This window comes from Scyliorhinus torazame, chromosome 3, assembly GCF_047496885.1.
Source record: "Scyliorhinus torazame isolate Kashiwa2021f chromosome 3, sScyTor2.1, whole genome shotgun sequence".
Classification (NCBI taxonomy): Eukaryota; Metazoa; Chordata; class Chondrichthyes; order Carcharhiniformes; family Scyliorhinidae; genus Scyliorhinus; species Scyliorhinus torazame.
The window spans coordinates 359091864-359108936 of record NC_092709.1 but is presented as its reverse complement, the minus strand read 5'-3'; the positions used below and the strand labels follow the sequence as shown (position 1 = coordinate 359108936).

The 17073-nt window shown below is 49.4% G+C and overlaps 1 protein-coding gene across 1 annotated transcript in view; it reads right to left on the bottom strand.

Moving 5' to 3' along the window:
* LOC140409439 (disintegrin and metalloproteinase domain-containing protein 12-like) overlaps nucleotides 1–17073 on the bottom strand; it is a 422048-nt gene that overhangs the window by 29195 nt on the left and 375780 nt on the right. The window contains exons 10-11 of the mRNA XM_072497872.1: nucleotides 11775–11917; nucleotides 575–752 (exon numbers count right to left, since the gene is read on the bottom strand). Coding sequence (XP_072353973.1) covers nucleotides 575–752; nucleotides 11775–11917 — 321 coding nt within the window. The remainder of the gene's footprint in view (nucleotides 1–574; nucleotides 753–11774; nucleotides 11918–17073) is intronic.

Here is a 17073-nt window from a genome sequence, read left to right as displayed (position 1 = left end):
GGATGCTTAAGCAATGTACCTGTAAGAAAACAGTGATGTCAGAGAGTGGGTGGGGCTGAGGTCAGGTCAGCCATTTTGCAGTTTAGTTTTGCAGGTTTTTAGCTGCAAGTTTAAAAAGCAGCGGGTGGGTGTCTGTGTGTGTCCAGAGAGATACAAGAAGAAAGCAAGGTGCTGGAGCTGAAGTCAACCAAGCTAATATATCTCTGCCATTCTACAGAAAATATATATATCCTTTAACCTGATGTGATACTGTTTAAAGGTGTTAGATCTCTTGGAAGTTTCTCGGAACATTTTAAGGAGTTAGGTACTGTTGCAATATTTTCTGAGTTATCTTTGAAGTAAGGGGTGTTCAGAGATCCAATGTTTATTCAAGATGTTATGTTGAGTTCATGGAATAAACAGTGTTTTGTGTTTAAAAACCCACATGTCCATAATTGTAATCCCACACCTAGGGAAAAAGCCGCGTGCTAGGAAAAGCAACAAATACATTAAAGGGAGAGGTTGGTTGAACTCCATGATACATTTTGGGATTCTGAAAACGCCTCGCCCATAACAGTGTTTGGTTTTTCCTTACCGCAACTGGGCCGCAGTCACACTCTTCGTTTTTCTCCACATGCTTGTTTCCGCATACTACGACCCCAACTTTCCTGTCGAGGTTTGGCAAATTGAAAAGACACGGCCCTTGACCACGGGTCAACATTAGCTCGAAGTGATCCAAACTGCAGCTGCTGAAGGTATTCAGCACTCTTGATCTGAAGATAAAGATTGAGAAGAAAGTGAAAGGCGCGTCCTCATCCCTTCACAATTCACCGCAGGCATTGCTGTAATAAACACGGGTGATGCAGGCATTTCAGAAACCAACTTTGATCACCCAGAGAATGTCATAATGTCACAAGACTCAATATTGGGTGTTCATGGTGACACCTAAGTGACGTTGGTGCTATTGAGGTTGGGATAAGGAAGCTGGCTTGTTCTTTATGGCCATTCTCTCACAGAGGGTGGCACGGTAGCACAGTGGTTAGCACTGATTCTTCACAGCTCCAGGGTCATTGGTTCGATTCCCGGCTTGGGTCGCTGTACGTGTGGAGTCTGCACGTTCTTCGAATATCTGCGTGGGTTTCCCCTGGATGCTCCGGTTTCCTCCCATAGATCAAAGACGTGCAGGATAGGTGGATTTGCCATGTTAAATTGTCTTTAGTGTCCAAAAGGTTTCGGTGGGGTTCCTGGGTTACGGGGATAGGGTGGAGGTGTGGGCTTAGGTGGGGTGTTCTTTCCAAGGGCCGGTGCAGACTGGATGGGCTGAATAGCCTCCTTCTGCACTGTACATTATGTGATTCTATGAGGGAGTGAATTGAGCAGGGCCAATATTGCTGGATCTGTCGTCCAGTCGCCCTGTCTAATGCTTTGGTGTTGAAATCCCACAACGGGAGCTGGTGGAATTAGCAAAAGGCAACCTGGGATTGACAGTTAGTCTCAATCATATTGACAATCCTCGATTGTCGTAAAACTCAACTGGTATATTCCTCTCTCCTCACCCAGCGACTCCAGAACCACAGCAATGCCCTCTGCAATGGCCAATCACGCCACTCATTCACACAACAAGCACGTCTTCCGGTTAACTGTTTTTCAGTTAAAGGTTTTGTGTCTAATTGGTTGGAGATGCCCCCAGCCTAATTGCTGAGTGGCAGTTATCTGCCGATCACCTGAAGCCTGACTAGAGGCCAAGGTGTGAATTGCATGTGTCTGTATGAAGCTTAACTAGTGAGAGCCATCTCAGTTTAGCTGGGTTCTATCCAAGAGAGAGGCATAAAACGCACAGTCAATCAGCTTTGCACACGTGAAGTTAGAGACAGCCTGGGTGAGAGAGCCCGAGTGAGGATTAAAACATGGTCATTTGGATGCAATGTGGTTCGTCAGTGCGGAGTGTGGGGAGGGGCTTTTTCCCTTTCATTTTGATTTCTTCCTTCTGGTTTTGTAACTGGTATCTGCAGGGAGAGATCCAGAGAGCAACCTGGGAAGGTAAGTGATAAAAATGCCTTTTCAACTTGTGGGGGGGAAAAACTGAAGTGAAATCACAGTAAAGCTGTGCCCTGATTTGCTGATAGGGAATCTGTTAATTTTTTTTGGGGGGGGGGGGGGTGCGGGGGGGGGGGGGGGGGGAAATAATTGGAAAACTAATTAAAACTGATTAATTAACTCGGTAGAGGGTGAACAAATCCTGAGGCAGAGATAAGTATTTAGCATTTAATTTTACAGTAAAGATTTAGCATCAGGGCCATATACTTAATTGTAACTTAATCGAATTAAAATTGAAGTATTTAATTTGAATTAATTAACTAGTGCATAAATGACACTCAGCAGGATGCAGTGCTTTATCTGTGAGATGTGGGAGATCTTCCAGCGTTCCATCGACTACATCTGCAGCAAGTGTAACCAATGGCAGCTCCTCACAGACCACGTGGTTCAGTTGGATCAGCAGTTGCATGCACTTAGGAGCATGCAGGTGGTGGGAAGCATCATAGATAGGAGTTATAGAGATATGGTCACACCCACAGTGCAGGAAGACAGATGGGTGCCGCTAGACAGGGCAGGCAGTCAGTGCAGGGATCCACTGTGGCTGTCCCCATCTCTAACAGGTGTGCCGTTTTGAATACTGTTGGGGGGGGATAGCCTATCAGGGGAAAACAACAGCAGCCAGAACAGTGGCATCACAACAGGCTCTGATGTTCAGCAGGGAGGGTAAAAGCGCAGAAGAGCAATAGTCACAAGGGACTCTACAGCAAGGGCCACAGATAGACGCTTCTGAGGAAGTGAAAGAGACTCCAAGATGGTATTAGCCTCCCTGGTGCCAGGGTCAAGGATGTCTCTAAACGAACAGAGGACATCCTGAAGGGGGAGGGTGAACAGCCAGAGGTTGTAATACACATAGGTACTAACGACATAGGCAGGAAGAGTGATGAGGTCCTGCAGAAGGAGTTCAGGGAGCTAGGTAGTAAGATAAAAGCAGGACCTCTCGGGTTGTAATCTCAGGATTACTCCCTGTGCCACGTGCCAGTGAGGCTAGAAATAGGAGGATAGTGCAGCTAAACACGTGGTAAACTGGCGGTGTAGGAGAGAGGGTTTCAGATTTCTGGACCACTGAGATCTCTTCCAGGGCAGGTGGTACCTGTACAAGGAGGGCGGGTTGCATCTTAACTGGAGGGGAGGTTTGCTGGAGTCACTCGGGAGGATTTAAACTAATATGGCAGGGGGTGGGAACCAGAATGGAGTTTAGGAGGTGTAATAACTGAATGGGAAATAGAGAACCAAACTAAGAGATAACATCACCCTCAGGCAGAGCAAAAAAGGTGACAAGTGTGAAAAGGGAGGTGGCTAATGCAGCATTGAGGGTGCTGTACCTAAATGCGCGCAGCATACGGAACAAGGTAAATGAGCTTGTTGCGCACATTGAAATTGGCCGGTACGATGTTGTGGGCATCGCAGAGACGTGGCTGCAAGGGGATTAGAGCTGGGATTTAATATACAAGGATATGTGTCCTATCGAAAGGACAGGCAGATGGGCAAAGGGGGTGGGGTTGCATTGTTAGTAAGGAATGAAGTTAAATCGATAGCAAGGAGCGATATAGGATCAGAAGGCTTAGAATCTCTGTGGGTACATAGAACATAGAACAATACAGCGCAGTACAGGCCCTTCCCACGATGTTGCACCGAAACAAAAGCCATCTAACCTACACTATGCCATTATCATCCATATGTTTATCCAATAAACTTTTAAATGCCCTCAATGTTGGCGAGTTCACTACTGTAGCAGGTAGGGCATTCCACGGCCTCACTACTCTTTGCGTAAAGAACCTACCCCTGACCTCTGTCCTATATCTATTACCCCTCAGTTTAAAGTTATGTCCCCTTGTGCCAGCCATTTCCATCCGCGGGAGAAGGCTCTCACTGTCCACCCTATCCAACCCCCTGATCATTTTGTAATTTTGTAGAGATGAGGAATCGCAAAGGTAAAAAGACTCTGATGGGAGTTATGTACAGGCCCCCTAGCAGTAGTCAGGATTTGGGTCAGAAAATAAATCAGGAGATAGAAAAGGCTTTTAAAAAAGGCAATATTACAATAATCATGGGGGACTTCAATATGCAGGTGGACTGGGAAAATCAGGTTGGTAGTGGATCCGAAGAAAAGGAATTTGTGGAATGTCTAAGAGATGGTTTTTTGGAGCAGTTTGTGACAGAGCCTACTAGGGAACAGGGAATTCTGGATTTGGTGATGTGCAATGAGGTAGACTTGATTAGGGACCTGAAGGTGAAGGAACCCTTAGGGAGCGGTGACCACAATATGATAGAATTTACCCTGCAGTTTGAGAGGGCGAAGCTGGAATCAGATGTAACAGTATTACAATTAAATAAGGGTAACTTCAAAGACATGAGGGAGGAGCTGGCCAGAGTTGATTGGAAAAGGAGCCTAGCAGGGAAGACAGTGGAACAGCAAGTGCAGGGGTTCTGGGGGGTTATTAGGGAGGCACAACAGAAATTCATCCCAAGGAGGAGGAAGCATGCTAAGGGGAGGACAAGGCATCCATGGCTGACAGGGGAATTCAAGGGCAGCATAAAAGCTAAAGCAAAAGCATACAAAGTGGCGAGGAATAGTGGGAAGCCAGAGGATTGGGAAGCCTTTAAAAGCGAGCAGAGGACAACTAAAAAAACAATCGGGGGGGGAGAAGATGAAATATGAGTGCAAGTAGCTAGTAATGTAAAGGAAGATAGGAAGAGTTTTTTAAGAGACAAAAGGTAAGAGAGGGGCAAAAATAGACATTCGACCACTAGAAAATGTGGCTGGAGAAGTTATAATAGGAAACAAAGAAATGGCAGAGGAACTGAATAGTTACTTTGCATCAGTCTTCACGGTGGAAGACACCAGTAGGATGCCAGAGCTCCAGGAGACCCATGGGGCAGAGGTGAGCGCATTGACCATTAATAAGGAGAAGGTTCTGGGGAAACTGAAAGGTCTGAAGCTGGATAAACCACCTGGGCTGGATGGACTACACCCCAGGGTTCTGAGGAGATTGTGCAGGCATTGGTGGTGATTTTTCAGGAGTCACTGGAGGCAGGAAGGGTCCCAGACGACTGGAAAGCGTCTAATGTAACACCGCTGTTCAAGACGGGAAGGAGGCAGTAGATGGGAGATTATAGGCCGATTAGCCTGACTTCGGTCATTGGTAAGATTTTAGAGTCCATTATTAAAGATGAGATTGTGGAGTACTTGGAAGTGCATGGTAAAATAGGACAGAGTCAGCATGGCTTCGTCAAAGGGACGTCGTGTCTGACAAATCTGTTAGAGGTCTTTGAGGAAGTAACAAGGAAATTAGACAAAGGAGAACCAGTGGAAATTATTTATTTCGATTTCTAGAAGGCCTTTGACAAGGTGTGGCATAAGTTAGGAGTCCATGGTGTTAAGGGTAAGGTCCTGGCATGGATAGAGGATTGGCTGACTAGCAGAAGGCAGAAAGTGGGGACAAAGGGGTCTTTTTCAGGATGGCAGCCGGTAACTAGTGGTGTGCCTCAGGGGTCGGTGCTGGGACCACAACTTTTCACAACATACATTAATGGTCTGGAGGAAGGACTGAAGACACTGTTGCTAAATTTGCAGATTGTACAAAGATCTGTAATGGGGCAGGGAGTATTGAGGAAGCAGGCGGGCTGCAGAAGGACTTGAACAGGTTAAGAGGGTGGGCAGTGAAGTGACAAATGGAATCCAATGTGCAAAAGTGTGAGGTTATGCACTTTGGAAGGAGGATTTTAGGCATAGACTATTTTCTAGATGGGAAGATGCTTAGGAAATCAGAAACACAAAGGGACTTGGGGGTCCTTGTTCACGATTCTCTTAAGGTTAATGTGCATGTTCAGTCAGCAGTTAGGAAGGCAAATGCAATGTTAGCATTCATGTCGAGAGGGCTAGAATACAAGACCAGGGATGTATTTCTGTGGCTGTATAATGCTCTGGTCAGACCACATTTGGAGTATTGTGAGCAGTTTTGGGCCCCAAAAACTTCTAAGGAAGGATGTTCTGGCCTTGGAATGGGCCCAGAGGAGGTTCACAAAAATTATCCCTGGATTGAAGAGCTTGTCGTTTGACGAACGCTTGAGGACTCTGGGTCTGTACTCGTTGGAGTTTAGGATCAGGGCCGATCTTATTGAAACTTCCAGGATACAGCGAGGCCTGGATAGAGTGGAGGTGGAGAGGATGTTTCCACTTGTAGGAAAAGCTCGAACCAGAGAACACTATCTCAGACTAAAGGGACGATCCTTTAAAACTGAGATGAGGAGGAATTTCTTCAGCCAGAGGGTGGTGAATCTGTGGCTCTCTTTGCCGCAGAAGGCTGTGGAGGCCAAATCACTGAGTGCCTTTCAGACAGAGATAGATAGGTTTTTGATCAATTAGGGGATCAGGGGTTATGGGGAGAGGACAGGAGAATGGGGATGAGAAAAGTATCAGCCATGATTGAATGGCGGAGCAGACTCGATGGGCCGAGTGGCCTAATTCTGCTCCCATGTCTTATGGGCTTATGGACTTGTGGGAGGAAACTGGAGCACCCGGAGGAAACCCACGCAGATACAGGGAGAAAGTGTAGACTCCGCACAGACGGGATCCTGGAGCTGTGAAGCAACAGTACTAACCCCATGCCACCGTGGCACAAATTATCATGTTATGAAATGAAAATTGCTTATTGTCACAAGTAGGCTTCAATGAAGTTACTGTTAAAAGCCCCTAGTCGCCACATTCCAGCGCCTGTTCGGGGAGGCTGGTACGGGAATTGAACCGAGCTGCTGGCCTGCCTTGCTCTGCTTTCAAAGCCAGCGATTTAGCCCTGTGCTAAACAGCCACTGTGTGCGTATACGAACCTCCAAAAGACATTTGATAAAGTTCTGCAAATTAGGCTTTGTGCAGAAGTGAAGGTGATGCGACAAGAGGGGAGGAGCAGCATGGATATAATATTGGGTGAGGGGTAGAAATGGAGGGTTGTGCTTAACTGTTTTGACAACTGGAAGGGGTATTTAATGGATTTCCTAAAAGGTCATCGTTAAATTGTTGTTTGTATGGGCATGGGTGACTTAGACTGCAAAGTACGGGCGCAACATCAACATGAACAAATGGTATTGCACCTGGAATTAAAATAAATCAAATGGAAAATAGGCCTCAATACAACATGTATGAGACGGATGGAACTGCAGGATGCAAGTTAATCGAAGTTCAATCCAGAAGAGAGACCCTGGGTGGTGCAAATTGAAAGTGTCGGCAGGGCAGAGAGATTTGGGTATGTTTGGGCAGAAACCTTTGCATGTGGTCGAACAGATAAACAAAGTACTTAATAAAGCACATGCGCCTAGTTTTTATAAATAAAGGCTTTGCGTTTTTTAAAAATCAATAATGTTACAGAGTAAAACCTGTGTAAAACATACCTTCATTACTGAAATATCAAGTCCAAATCTACGCACCACACTTTGGGAAGGACTGGAAGGTTTAGGTGAGGATACAGAAGAGTTCTTCCAGAATCGAATCATAGAGTTTACCAGCACAGAAAGAGGCTCTTCGGCCGATCATGTCTGTGCTGGCCATCAAACACCTAGCTCTTCAGCACTTGGCCTTCTATCCTTGTACGCTGGGGAGTTTCAATTGCTCATCTTAAATGCTTCTTAAATGCTGTGAGGGTTCCCATCTCGACCTCCCTTTCAGGCAGCGAGTCCCACATTCCCACTACCCTCTGGGCGAAAGGTTGTTCCTTGCAACCCGCCAAACCTCCTGCTCCTCACATTAAATCTGTGCCCCATGGTTATTGCCGCCTCTGCGAATGGGGAAAGGTTCCTTCCTATCCACCCTATCTATGTCCCTCATAATTTTATACACCTCAATCCGGTCCTCCCTCGCCTTCTCTGCTCCAGGGAAAACAACCCCAGCCTATCCAATCTCTCTCCTTGGGCGAGATCCTCCGCAATCGGCATGATGTCCGCTGACCGGCGCCAAAAACGGCACGAATCAGTCCGGCATCGCGCCGCCCCAAAGGTGCGGAATACTCCGCATCTTGAGCAGCCGAGCCCTAACCTTGAATGGCTAGGCCCGCGCCGGACTGATTTCCACCCCGCCAACTGGCGGAAAAGGCCTTTGGTGCCCCGCCAGCTGGCGGGAAACTGACTTTGTCGGGCGGCGCATGCGCGGGGCCATAAGCGGCCGCTCATGGCATCCCCGTGCATGCGCAGTGGAAGGGGTCTATTCCGCCTCCGCCATAGTGGAGACCGTGGTGAAGGCGGAAGAAAAAGAGTGCCCACACGGCACAGGGCGAAATTCTCCGGTCTCGGCGCGATGTCCGCCGGCTGGTGCCCAAAATGGCGCAAATCAGTGGGGCATCGCGCCGCCCCAAAGGTGCGGAATGCTCCGCATCTTGGGGGGGCCGAGCCCCAACCTTAAGGGGCTAGGTCCGCGCCGGACGTATTTCCGCCCCACCAGCTCACCGAAAAGGCCTTTGGTGCCCCGCCAGCTGGCGCGGAAATGACATCTCCGGGCGGCGCATGCGCAGGAGCGTTAGCGGCCGCTGACGGCATTCCCGCGCATGCGCAGTGGAGGGAGTCTCTTCCGCCTCCACCATGGTGGAGACCGTGGCGCAGGTGGAAGGAAAAGAGTGCCCCCACGGCACAGGCCCGCCCGCGGATCGGTGGGCCCCGATCGCGGGCCAGGCCACCATGGGGGCACCCCCCGGGGTCAGATCGCCCTGCGCCCTGCCCAGGACCCCGGAGACTGCCGGTAAGGTAGGTGGTTTGATTCTCGCCGGCAGGACAGGCATTCCAGCAGCGGGACCTCGGCCCATTAGGGCCGGAGAATCGCCGGGGGGGGGGGGGGGGGTGCCGCCAACCAGCGTGGCATGATTCCCACCCCAGCCGGATATCGTGTGCCGGAGAATTCGGCAACCAGCGGGGGCGGGATTCACGCCAGCCCCCGGCGATTCTCCGAACCGGCGGGGGGTCACCCCATAGGGCGCGATTCTCCGACCCCCCATCAGGTCGGAGAATCGCCGGGGGCTGGCGTGAGTCCCGCCCCCGCCGTGTCCCGAATTTTCCGCCACCAGAGATTCAACGGGGGCGGGAATCGCGCTGCGTCCGGTCGCCGGAAATTGCTCCGGTCGGCGGGCCCACCCCCAGCGATTCTCCAGTCCGCGATGGGCCGAAATCCCGCCACTGTCAACCCACGCCAGCTGGCGTGGAGTGAACCACCTTTCGAACGGCGGGACAAGGCGGCGTGGGCGGGCTCTGGGTTCCTGGAAGGGGCGCGGGGGAATCTGGCCCCGTGGCGTGCCCCCACGGTGGTCTGGACCACGATCGGGGCCCACTGATCCGCGGGCGGGCCTGTGCCGCGGGGGTAACTCTTTTCCTTCCGCCTTCGCCATGGCCTTCACTATGGCGGAGGCAGAAGAGACCCCCTCCACTGCGCATGCGCGGGGATGCCATGAGCGGCTGCTCACACTCCCGCGCGTGCGTCGCACAGCAAAGTCATTTCCGCGCCAGCTGGCAGGGCGGAAAACTGTTTGGCGCGGGCCTAGCACCTCAAGATGAAGGCTCGGCCTCTCAAGATGCGGAGAATTCCGCACCTTTGGGGCGGCACGATGCCAGACTGATTTGCGCCGTTTTTGGAGCCGGTCAGCGGACATCGCGCCGATTGCGGAGAATCCCGCCCCGAATCACGATTCTCTGCCCCCCCCCCCCCCCCGAAATCGGCGTCAATGCTAATGCATGGCACGCATCATTGAAACAGCAGCCGGGATTCTTCTTTCCCTGGCGGGGCGGGGGAATCCGGTGTAATGGAGTGGCGGGAACCAAACCGGCATCGCGCCGCCCCAATGGTGCGGAATTCTCTGAATCTTTAGGGTCCAAGCCCTCACCTTGAGGGGCTAGGTCCGCACCAGAGTGATTTCCGCACTGCCGGCTGGCGAGGGTTGGCAGCGGCGCGACTTTGGCCCATCGCGAGCCGGAGAATCGCTAGGGGGGAGCCCGCCGACTGGCACGGCGCGATTCCTGCCCCCGCCGATTCTCTGGTGGCAGAGAATTCGGGGCGGGATTCACGCCAGCCCCCGGTGATTCTCCGACCCGGCGGGGGGGGGGGTCAGGAGGTGGGCTGTGGGGTTGGGGTGGACGGATGCGCAACATCATTATCGCGGCCGGCAAGGCAGCCATGCCGCTGACAGCCCGCTTTAAACCTGGTGCCCTGGGATGTATGGGTGACCCCCCCCCCAGGGCGCTCCCCTCTGGCCCCAGCCAACCCATCAGCTGTGTGTAGGAGGTGTATTGTTTAAGCGCGGCTGCAAGTGTCCAACACCGACCCAGCGATTCCGCATTGTTTTCCGTGGGTTTCAAAGGTGTTCCACGAGGCTCCGGTCCTAGCCCCTCACCGGTGTGGCACCGATTCTTCTGACGTGAAAGTCTACATATTTTTCGTTGACGTCAGCATTTAGACTCAGAAAGGGAGAATACGGCCCATAGATTATCAGGCCGTTATTCTCGTTTAACTATTGCATGTTTTAACTCCTTTCTTGCTCTAAAGTAACAGTTATTGTGTTTTACTTACCTGTGAGTCATTGACGCAGTCTCGGGCCAAAGATCGTGAAAACCTCAAAAGAATTATTGGTTAATTCACTTATGTTTGTGACTCCGGTCAAGAAGGGGCTGGAATTAATCGCGCCCTAGCCCTGGGTGTCATGACATAATAATAATAACCTTTAATTGTCACAAGTATGAAGGTACTGTGAAAAGCCCCTAGTCGCCACATTCCGGCGCCTGTTCAGGGAAGCTGGTACGGGAATTGAACCCGCACTGCTGGCTGTGCCATTTAATGCAATCACATTACGCATGCATAGCTGAGTTTCAATCCATCCTAATGTATTCATCTCTGCAGGGGTTGTTGACGCATCAGTGAAGAGGACTGGGTTTATTTATCTTCAATGTTGCATGAGCATGTCAAAGATATCATTTTATAATGATGTCAACTTAAAATGTGATTATAGGACTCAAGAGTTCTGTGTATAGTGAATAACAGGTGAGTGGGCATGGGAGGGGCAGAGTGCAAGGCGTAATATGGGGACTGAATGGATGGAGGTTGTGACAGGGTTCAGATGTACACAGAATGGGTGAATAGGCATAAGTGGTAATGGGGCATAGGGGTGGTGTGGTGAGGTAGGTGAGAGGGATGAGGTGGGTCAGGGCTCCGCTCCCAATTTAATATTTAAACCACCCCACAAGGACACTGGTGCCAGTCATATTACGTTCCCCATGAGGATCATCCACTAAACAGGGCAGCACAGTAGCATTGTGGATAGCACAACTGCTTCACAGCACCAGGGTCCCAGGTTCGATTCCGGCTTGGGTCACTGTCTGTGCGGAGTCTGCACATCCAACCCGTGTGTGTGTGGGATTCCTCCGGGTGCTCCGGTTTCCTCCCACAGTCCAAAGATGTGCAGGTTAGGTGGATTGTCCATGATAAATTGCACTTAGTATCCAAAATTGCCTTTAGTGTTGGGTGGGGTTACTGGGTTATGGGGATAGGGTGGAGGAGTTGACCTTGGGTAGGGTGCTCTTTCCAAGAGCCGGTGCAGACTCGATGGGCCGAATGGCCTCCTTCTGTACTGCAAATTCTATGAAACACTTTTTCAGGACATTTTGTAAATACTTCATTTTCTGTTTTGAATTCTTGTTGTTACAGATTGCAGTGGGAAAAAGATCAAACTCCTCACGTTAAAGCTTTATTCATGATGCATCTCTGGTTCCCGGCTGAACAGGTACAAGCCAGCTTTCGATCATCATGCCCTATTCCCAGAGTGTGAGCAATCGAATGGGCTATAGTCATAGCACGATAGTTCCTGTTTGGCCGAGGATCCTAAAAGGGAGGAAATGGAAAAAATGAAAAAATGAAATGAAAATCGCTTATTGTCACAAGTGGGCTGCAAAAATGAAGTTACTGTGGGCGCCTGTTCGGGGAGGCTGGTACGGGAATTGAGCCGTGCTGCTGGCCTGCCTTGGTCTGCTTTAAAAGCCAGCTATTTAGCCCTGTGCTAAACCAGAGAAGGGAATTTTGATGAAAATACGTTGCATAGAAGGACATAAATGCTTCACACTGCCTCATCACCAGGATGATCATACACAGGGGTATGATGGGATAGTTGTAATATCCCTGGACTAGTCATCAAGAGGCCCAGGCTAATGTTTCAGGACATAGGCCCAAATCCCTCCGGAGCATGTGGTGAAATTTAAATTCAATTGATAAATCAGGAATTGAAAGCCAGTCCCTGTAATCGTACCCATGAAACTATCAATTGTTGTAAAAACCCATCCTTCCCTGGTCTGGCCTACATGAGGTTCCGAACACACAGCAATGTGGTTGAGGCTCAAGTACCCTCTGAAAGGCCGAGAGACAGCTATTTATTATGATCATGGATCATCATCAAGTTCAATAAACTGACTCCTACTTCCCCTGGGATCCCTTGATCCCTTTAGCCCCAAGAGCTATATCTACTTCCTTCTTGAAATTACACAACGTTTTCACCTCAATCTACCTTGTGTGGTAGTGAATTCCACAGATTCACCACTCTCTGGGTGAAGAAATTTCTCCTCATCTCAGTCCTAAAATGTTTACCCCTTATCCTCAAACTGTGGCCCCTAGTTCTGGACTCCCCCACCACCGGGAACATTCTTTCTGAATCTACCCTGTCTAATCCTGCTAGAATTGTATATCTTTCTATGAGATCCTCTCTCACTCTTTTAAACGCCAATGAATATAATGCTAACCGAGGGTTCTCTCACAACTAGATTGCCAACTAATCCTTTCTCATTGCACAACACCCAGTCCATGGTGGCCTGTAACCATCTCGTACAAACTACATAAATTACTCCTATGAAATGAAATGAAATGAAAATCGCTTATTGTCACAAGTAGGCTTCAATGAAGTTACTGGGAAAAGCCCCTAGTCGCCACATTCCAGCGCCTGTTCATGGAGGCTGTTTCTGTGACTAATTTGACTCACCCAATCTTTCTGCAGATTAACGTCACCCATAATCACAGATGTTCCTTTATCACATACATCTCTGAATTCCTGTCCGATATTATTCCCACTGCAGTTTGGTGTTCTGTATACCACACCGACGAATGTTGTTTGCCCCTTGATGTTTCTTATCTCAGCCCAGAGAGATTCCTCCTGATCTGTGCTGATTTATTTCCTCAATATTGTACCCTTACCTTCTTTGATCGAGAATGCAATCCACCAACATTTCTTTCCGTCTGTCCTTGCTAAAAACTGAGTAGCCTCAATGTTTATCTTGGAGCCATGTCTCCCTACTCCCAACGATATCATATCCTTGCTGCAGCAGCACTTGGAGTTTCGGCGGGAGCGGCGTGCAGGGGCTGCCGGTGGGTGAGTATTTGAGTTTAAAACACTTACTTGCAGGAGCAGCACTTGGAGTTCCGACGAGAGCGGCGTGCGGGGGCTGGCGGTGGGTGAGTATTTGAGTTTGAAACACTTACCTGGTCCCGTTTCTGTTCTTCTTTGCTGTGTTATTTTTAAAAAAAAAATTTTTTTTATAACGCGGGAGCCGGAAATTCGAATCGGAAGTTCGACCCGCGGACTTCTGGGAAGGTCCCACCTCCTCCACCCCACCCCCCCCCAATACATTCTGGTGGAGAGGAAACCCGAGACACTACAGGTGTAGTGTCTCCCACCTGCCCTCCTCCTCTAACCTAATAATAAAACCCATTGGTGTGAGGTAAGTGCCATATTATATTATATTATTATTTTTTCTTTTTAAAAAAAAATATATTTATTAGCCAGATCTTGGTTGGAAGTTAGAGGGATGGCAGGGAAGGGCGTGCAATGTTCCTCCTGCAGATTGTTTGAGTTGAGGGATGCCGTTAGTGTCCCTGCTGATTTAACCTGCAGGAAGTGCAGCCATCTCCAGCTCCTCCAAGACCGAGTTTGGGAACTGGAGCTGGAGTTGGATGAACTTCGGATCATGCGGGAGGCAGAGGGGGTCATAGATAGCAGCTTCAGGGAATTAGTTACACCAAAGATTGAAGATAGATGGGTAACTGTAAGAGGGACTGGGAAGAAGCAGTCAGTGCAGGGATCCCCTGCGGTCGTTCCCCTGAGTAACACGTATACCGCTTTGGATACTTGTGGGGGGGGGGGACTTACCAGGGGTAAACCATGGGGTACGGGCCTCTGGCACGGAGTCTGTCCCTGTTGCTCAGAAGGGAAGGGGGGAGAGGAGCAGAGCATTAGTAATTGGGGACTCGATAGTCAGGGGCAAAAATAGGAGATTTTGTGGGAGCGAGAGAGACTCACGTTTGGTATGTTGCCTCCCAGGTGCAAGGGTACGTGATGTCTCGGATCGTGTTTTCCGGGTCCTTAAGGGGGAGGGGGAGCAGCCCCAAGTCGAGGTCCACATTGGCACTAACGACATAGGTAGGAAAGGGGACAAGGATGTCAGGCAGGCTTTCAGGGAGCTAGGATGGAAGCTCAGAACGAGAACAAACAGAGTTGTTATCTCTGGGTTGTTGCCCGTGCCACGTGATAATGAGATGAAGAATAGGGAGAGAGAGAAAGTGAACACGTGGCTACAGGGATTCAGATTTCTGGATAACTGGGGCTCTTTCTGGGGAAGGTGGGACCTCTACAGACAGGATGGTCTACATCTGAACCTGAGGGGCACAAATATCCTGGGGAGGGGGAGATTTGTTAGTGCTCTTTGGGGTGGGGGTTAAACTAATACAGCAGGGGCATGGGAACCTGGATTGCAGTTTTAGGGTACGGGAGAATGAGAGTATAGAGGTCAGGAGCACAGATTTGACTTCGCAGGAGGGGGCCACTGTTCAGGTAGGTGGTTTGAAGTGTGTCTACTTCAATGCCAGGAGTGTACGAAATAAGGTAGGGGAACTGGCAGCATGGGTTGGTACCTGGGACTTCGATGTTGTGGCCATTTCGGAGACATGGATAGAGCCGGGACAGGAATGGATGTTGCAGGTTCCGGGGTTTAGGTCTTTTAGTAAGCTCAGAGAAGGAGGCAAAAGAGGGGGAGGTGTGGCGCTGCTAGTCAAGAGCAGTATTACGGTGGCAGAGAGGATGCTATTTGGGGACTCTTCTTCTGTGGTAGTATGGGCTGAGGTTAGAAACAGGAAAGGAGAGGTCACACTGTTGGGAGTTTTCTATAGGCCTCCAAATATTTCTAGGGATGTAGAGGAAAGGATGGCGAAGATGATTCTGGATAAGAGCGAAAGTAACAGGGTAGTTATTATGGGAGACTTTAACTTTCCAAATATTGACTGGAAAAGATACAGTTCGAGTACATTAGATGGGTCGTTTTTTGTACAATGTGTGCAGGAGGGTTTCATGACACAATATGTTGACAGGCCAACAAGAGGCGAGGCCACTTTGGATTTGGTTTTGGGGAATGAACCTGGCCAGGTGTTGGATTTGGAGGTAGGAGAGCACTTTGGGGACAGTGACCACAATTCGGTGACTTTTACGTTAGTGATGGAAAGGGATACGTATACACCGCAGGGCAAGAGCTATAGCTGGGGGAAGGGCAATTATGATGCCATTAGACATGACTTGGGGGGGGGGGGGGGATAGGTTGGAGAAGTAGGCTGCAAGTGTTGGGCACAGTGGATAAGTGGAGCTTGTTCAAGGAACAGCTACTGCGTGTTCTTGATAAGTACGTACCGGTCAGGCAGGGAGGAAGGCGTCGAGCGAGCGAACCGTGGTTTACCAAAGAAGTGGAATCTCTTGTTAAGAAGAAGAAGGAGGCCTATGTTAAGATGAGGTGTGAAGTTTCAGTTGGGGCGATTGATAGTTACAAGGTAGCGAGGAAGGATCTAAAGAGAGACCTAAGACGAGCAAGGAGGGGACATGAGAAGTATTTGGCAGGTAGGATCAAGGAAAACCCAAAAGCTTTCTATAGGTATGTCAGGAATAAAAGAATGACTAGGGTAAGAGTAGGGCCAGTCAAGGACAGGGATGGGAAGTTGTGCGTGGAGTCTGAAGAGATAGGCGAGATACTAATTGAATACTTTTCGTCAGTATTCACTCAGGAAAAAGATAATGTTGTGGAGGAGAATGCTGAGGTTAGAAACAGGAAAGGAGAGGCTATTAGAATAGATGACATTGTGGTACGTAGGGACGAGGTGTTGGCAATTCTGGACAGGCTGAAAATAGATAAGTCCCCGGGGCCTGATGGGATTTATCCTGGGATTCTCCGGGAAGCCAGGAAAGAGATTGCTGGGCCTTTGGCTTTGATTTTTATGTCATCATTGGCTACAGGAATAGTGCCAGAGGACTGCAGGATAGCAAATGTGGTCCCTTTGTTCAAAAAGGGGAGTAGAGACAACCCCGGCAACTATAGACTGGTGAGCCCCACGTCTGTTGTGGGTAAAGTCTTGGAGGGGATTATAAGAGACAAGATTTATAATCATCTAGATAGGAATAATATGATCAGGGATAGTCAGCATGGCTTTGTGAAGGGTAGGTCTTGCCTCACAAACCTTATCGAGTTCTTTGAGAAGGTGACTGAACAGGTAGACGAGGGTAGAGCAGTTGATGTGGCGTATATGGATTTCAGTAAAGCGTTTGATAAGGTTCCCCATGGTAGGCTATTGCAGAAAATACGGAGGCTGGGGATTGAGGGTGATTTAGAGATGTGGATCATAAATTGGCTAGCTGATAGAAGACAGAGGGTGGTGGTTGATGGGAAATGTTCAGAATGGAGTTCAGTTACAAGTGGCGTACCACAAGGATCTGTTCTGGGGCCGTTGCTGTTTGTCATTTTTATCAATGACCTAGAGGAGGGCGCAGAAGGGTGGGTGAGTAAATTTGCAGACAACACTAAAGTCGGTGGTGTTGTCGACAGTGCGGAAGGATGTAGCAGGTTACAGAGGGACATAGATAAGCTGCAGAGCTGGGCTGAGAGGTGGCAAATGAAGTTTAATGTAGAGAAGTGTGAGGTGATTCACTTTGGAAGGAATAACAGGAATGCGGAATATTTGGC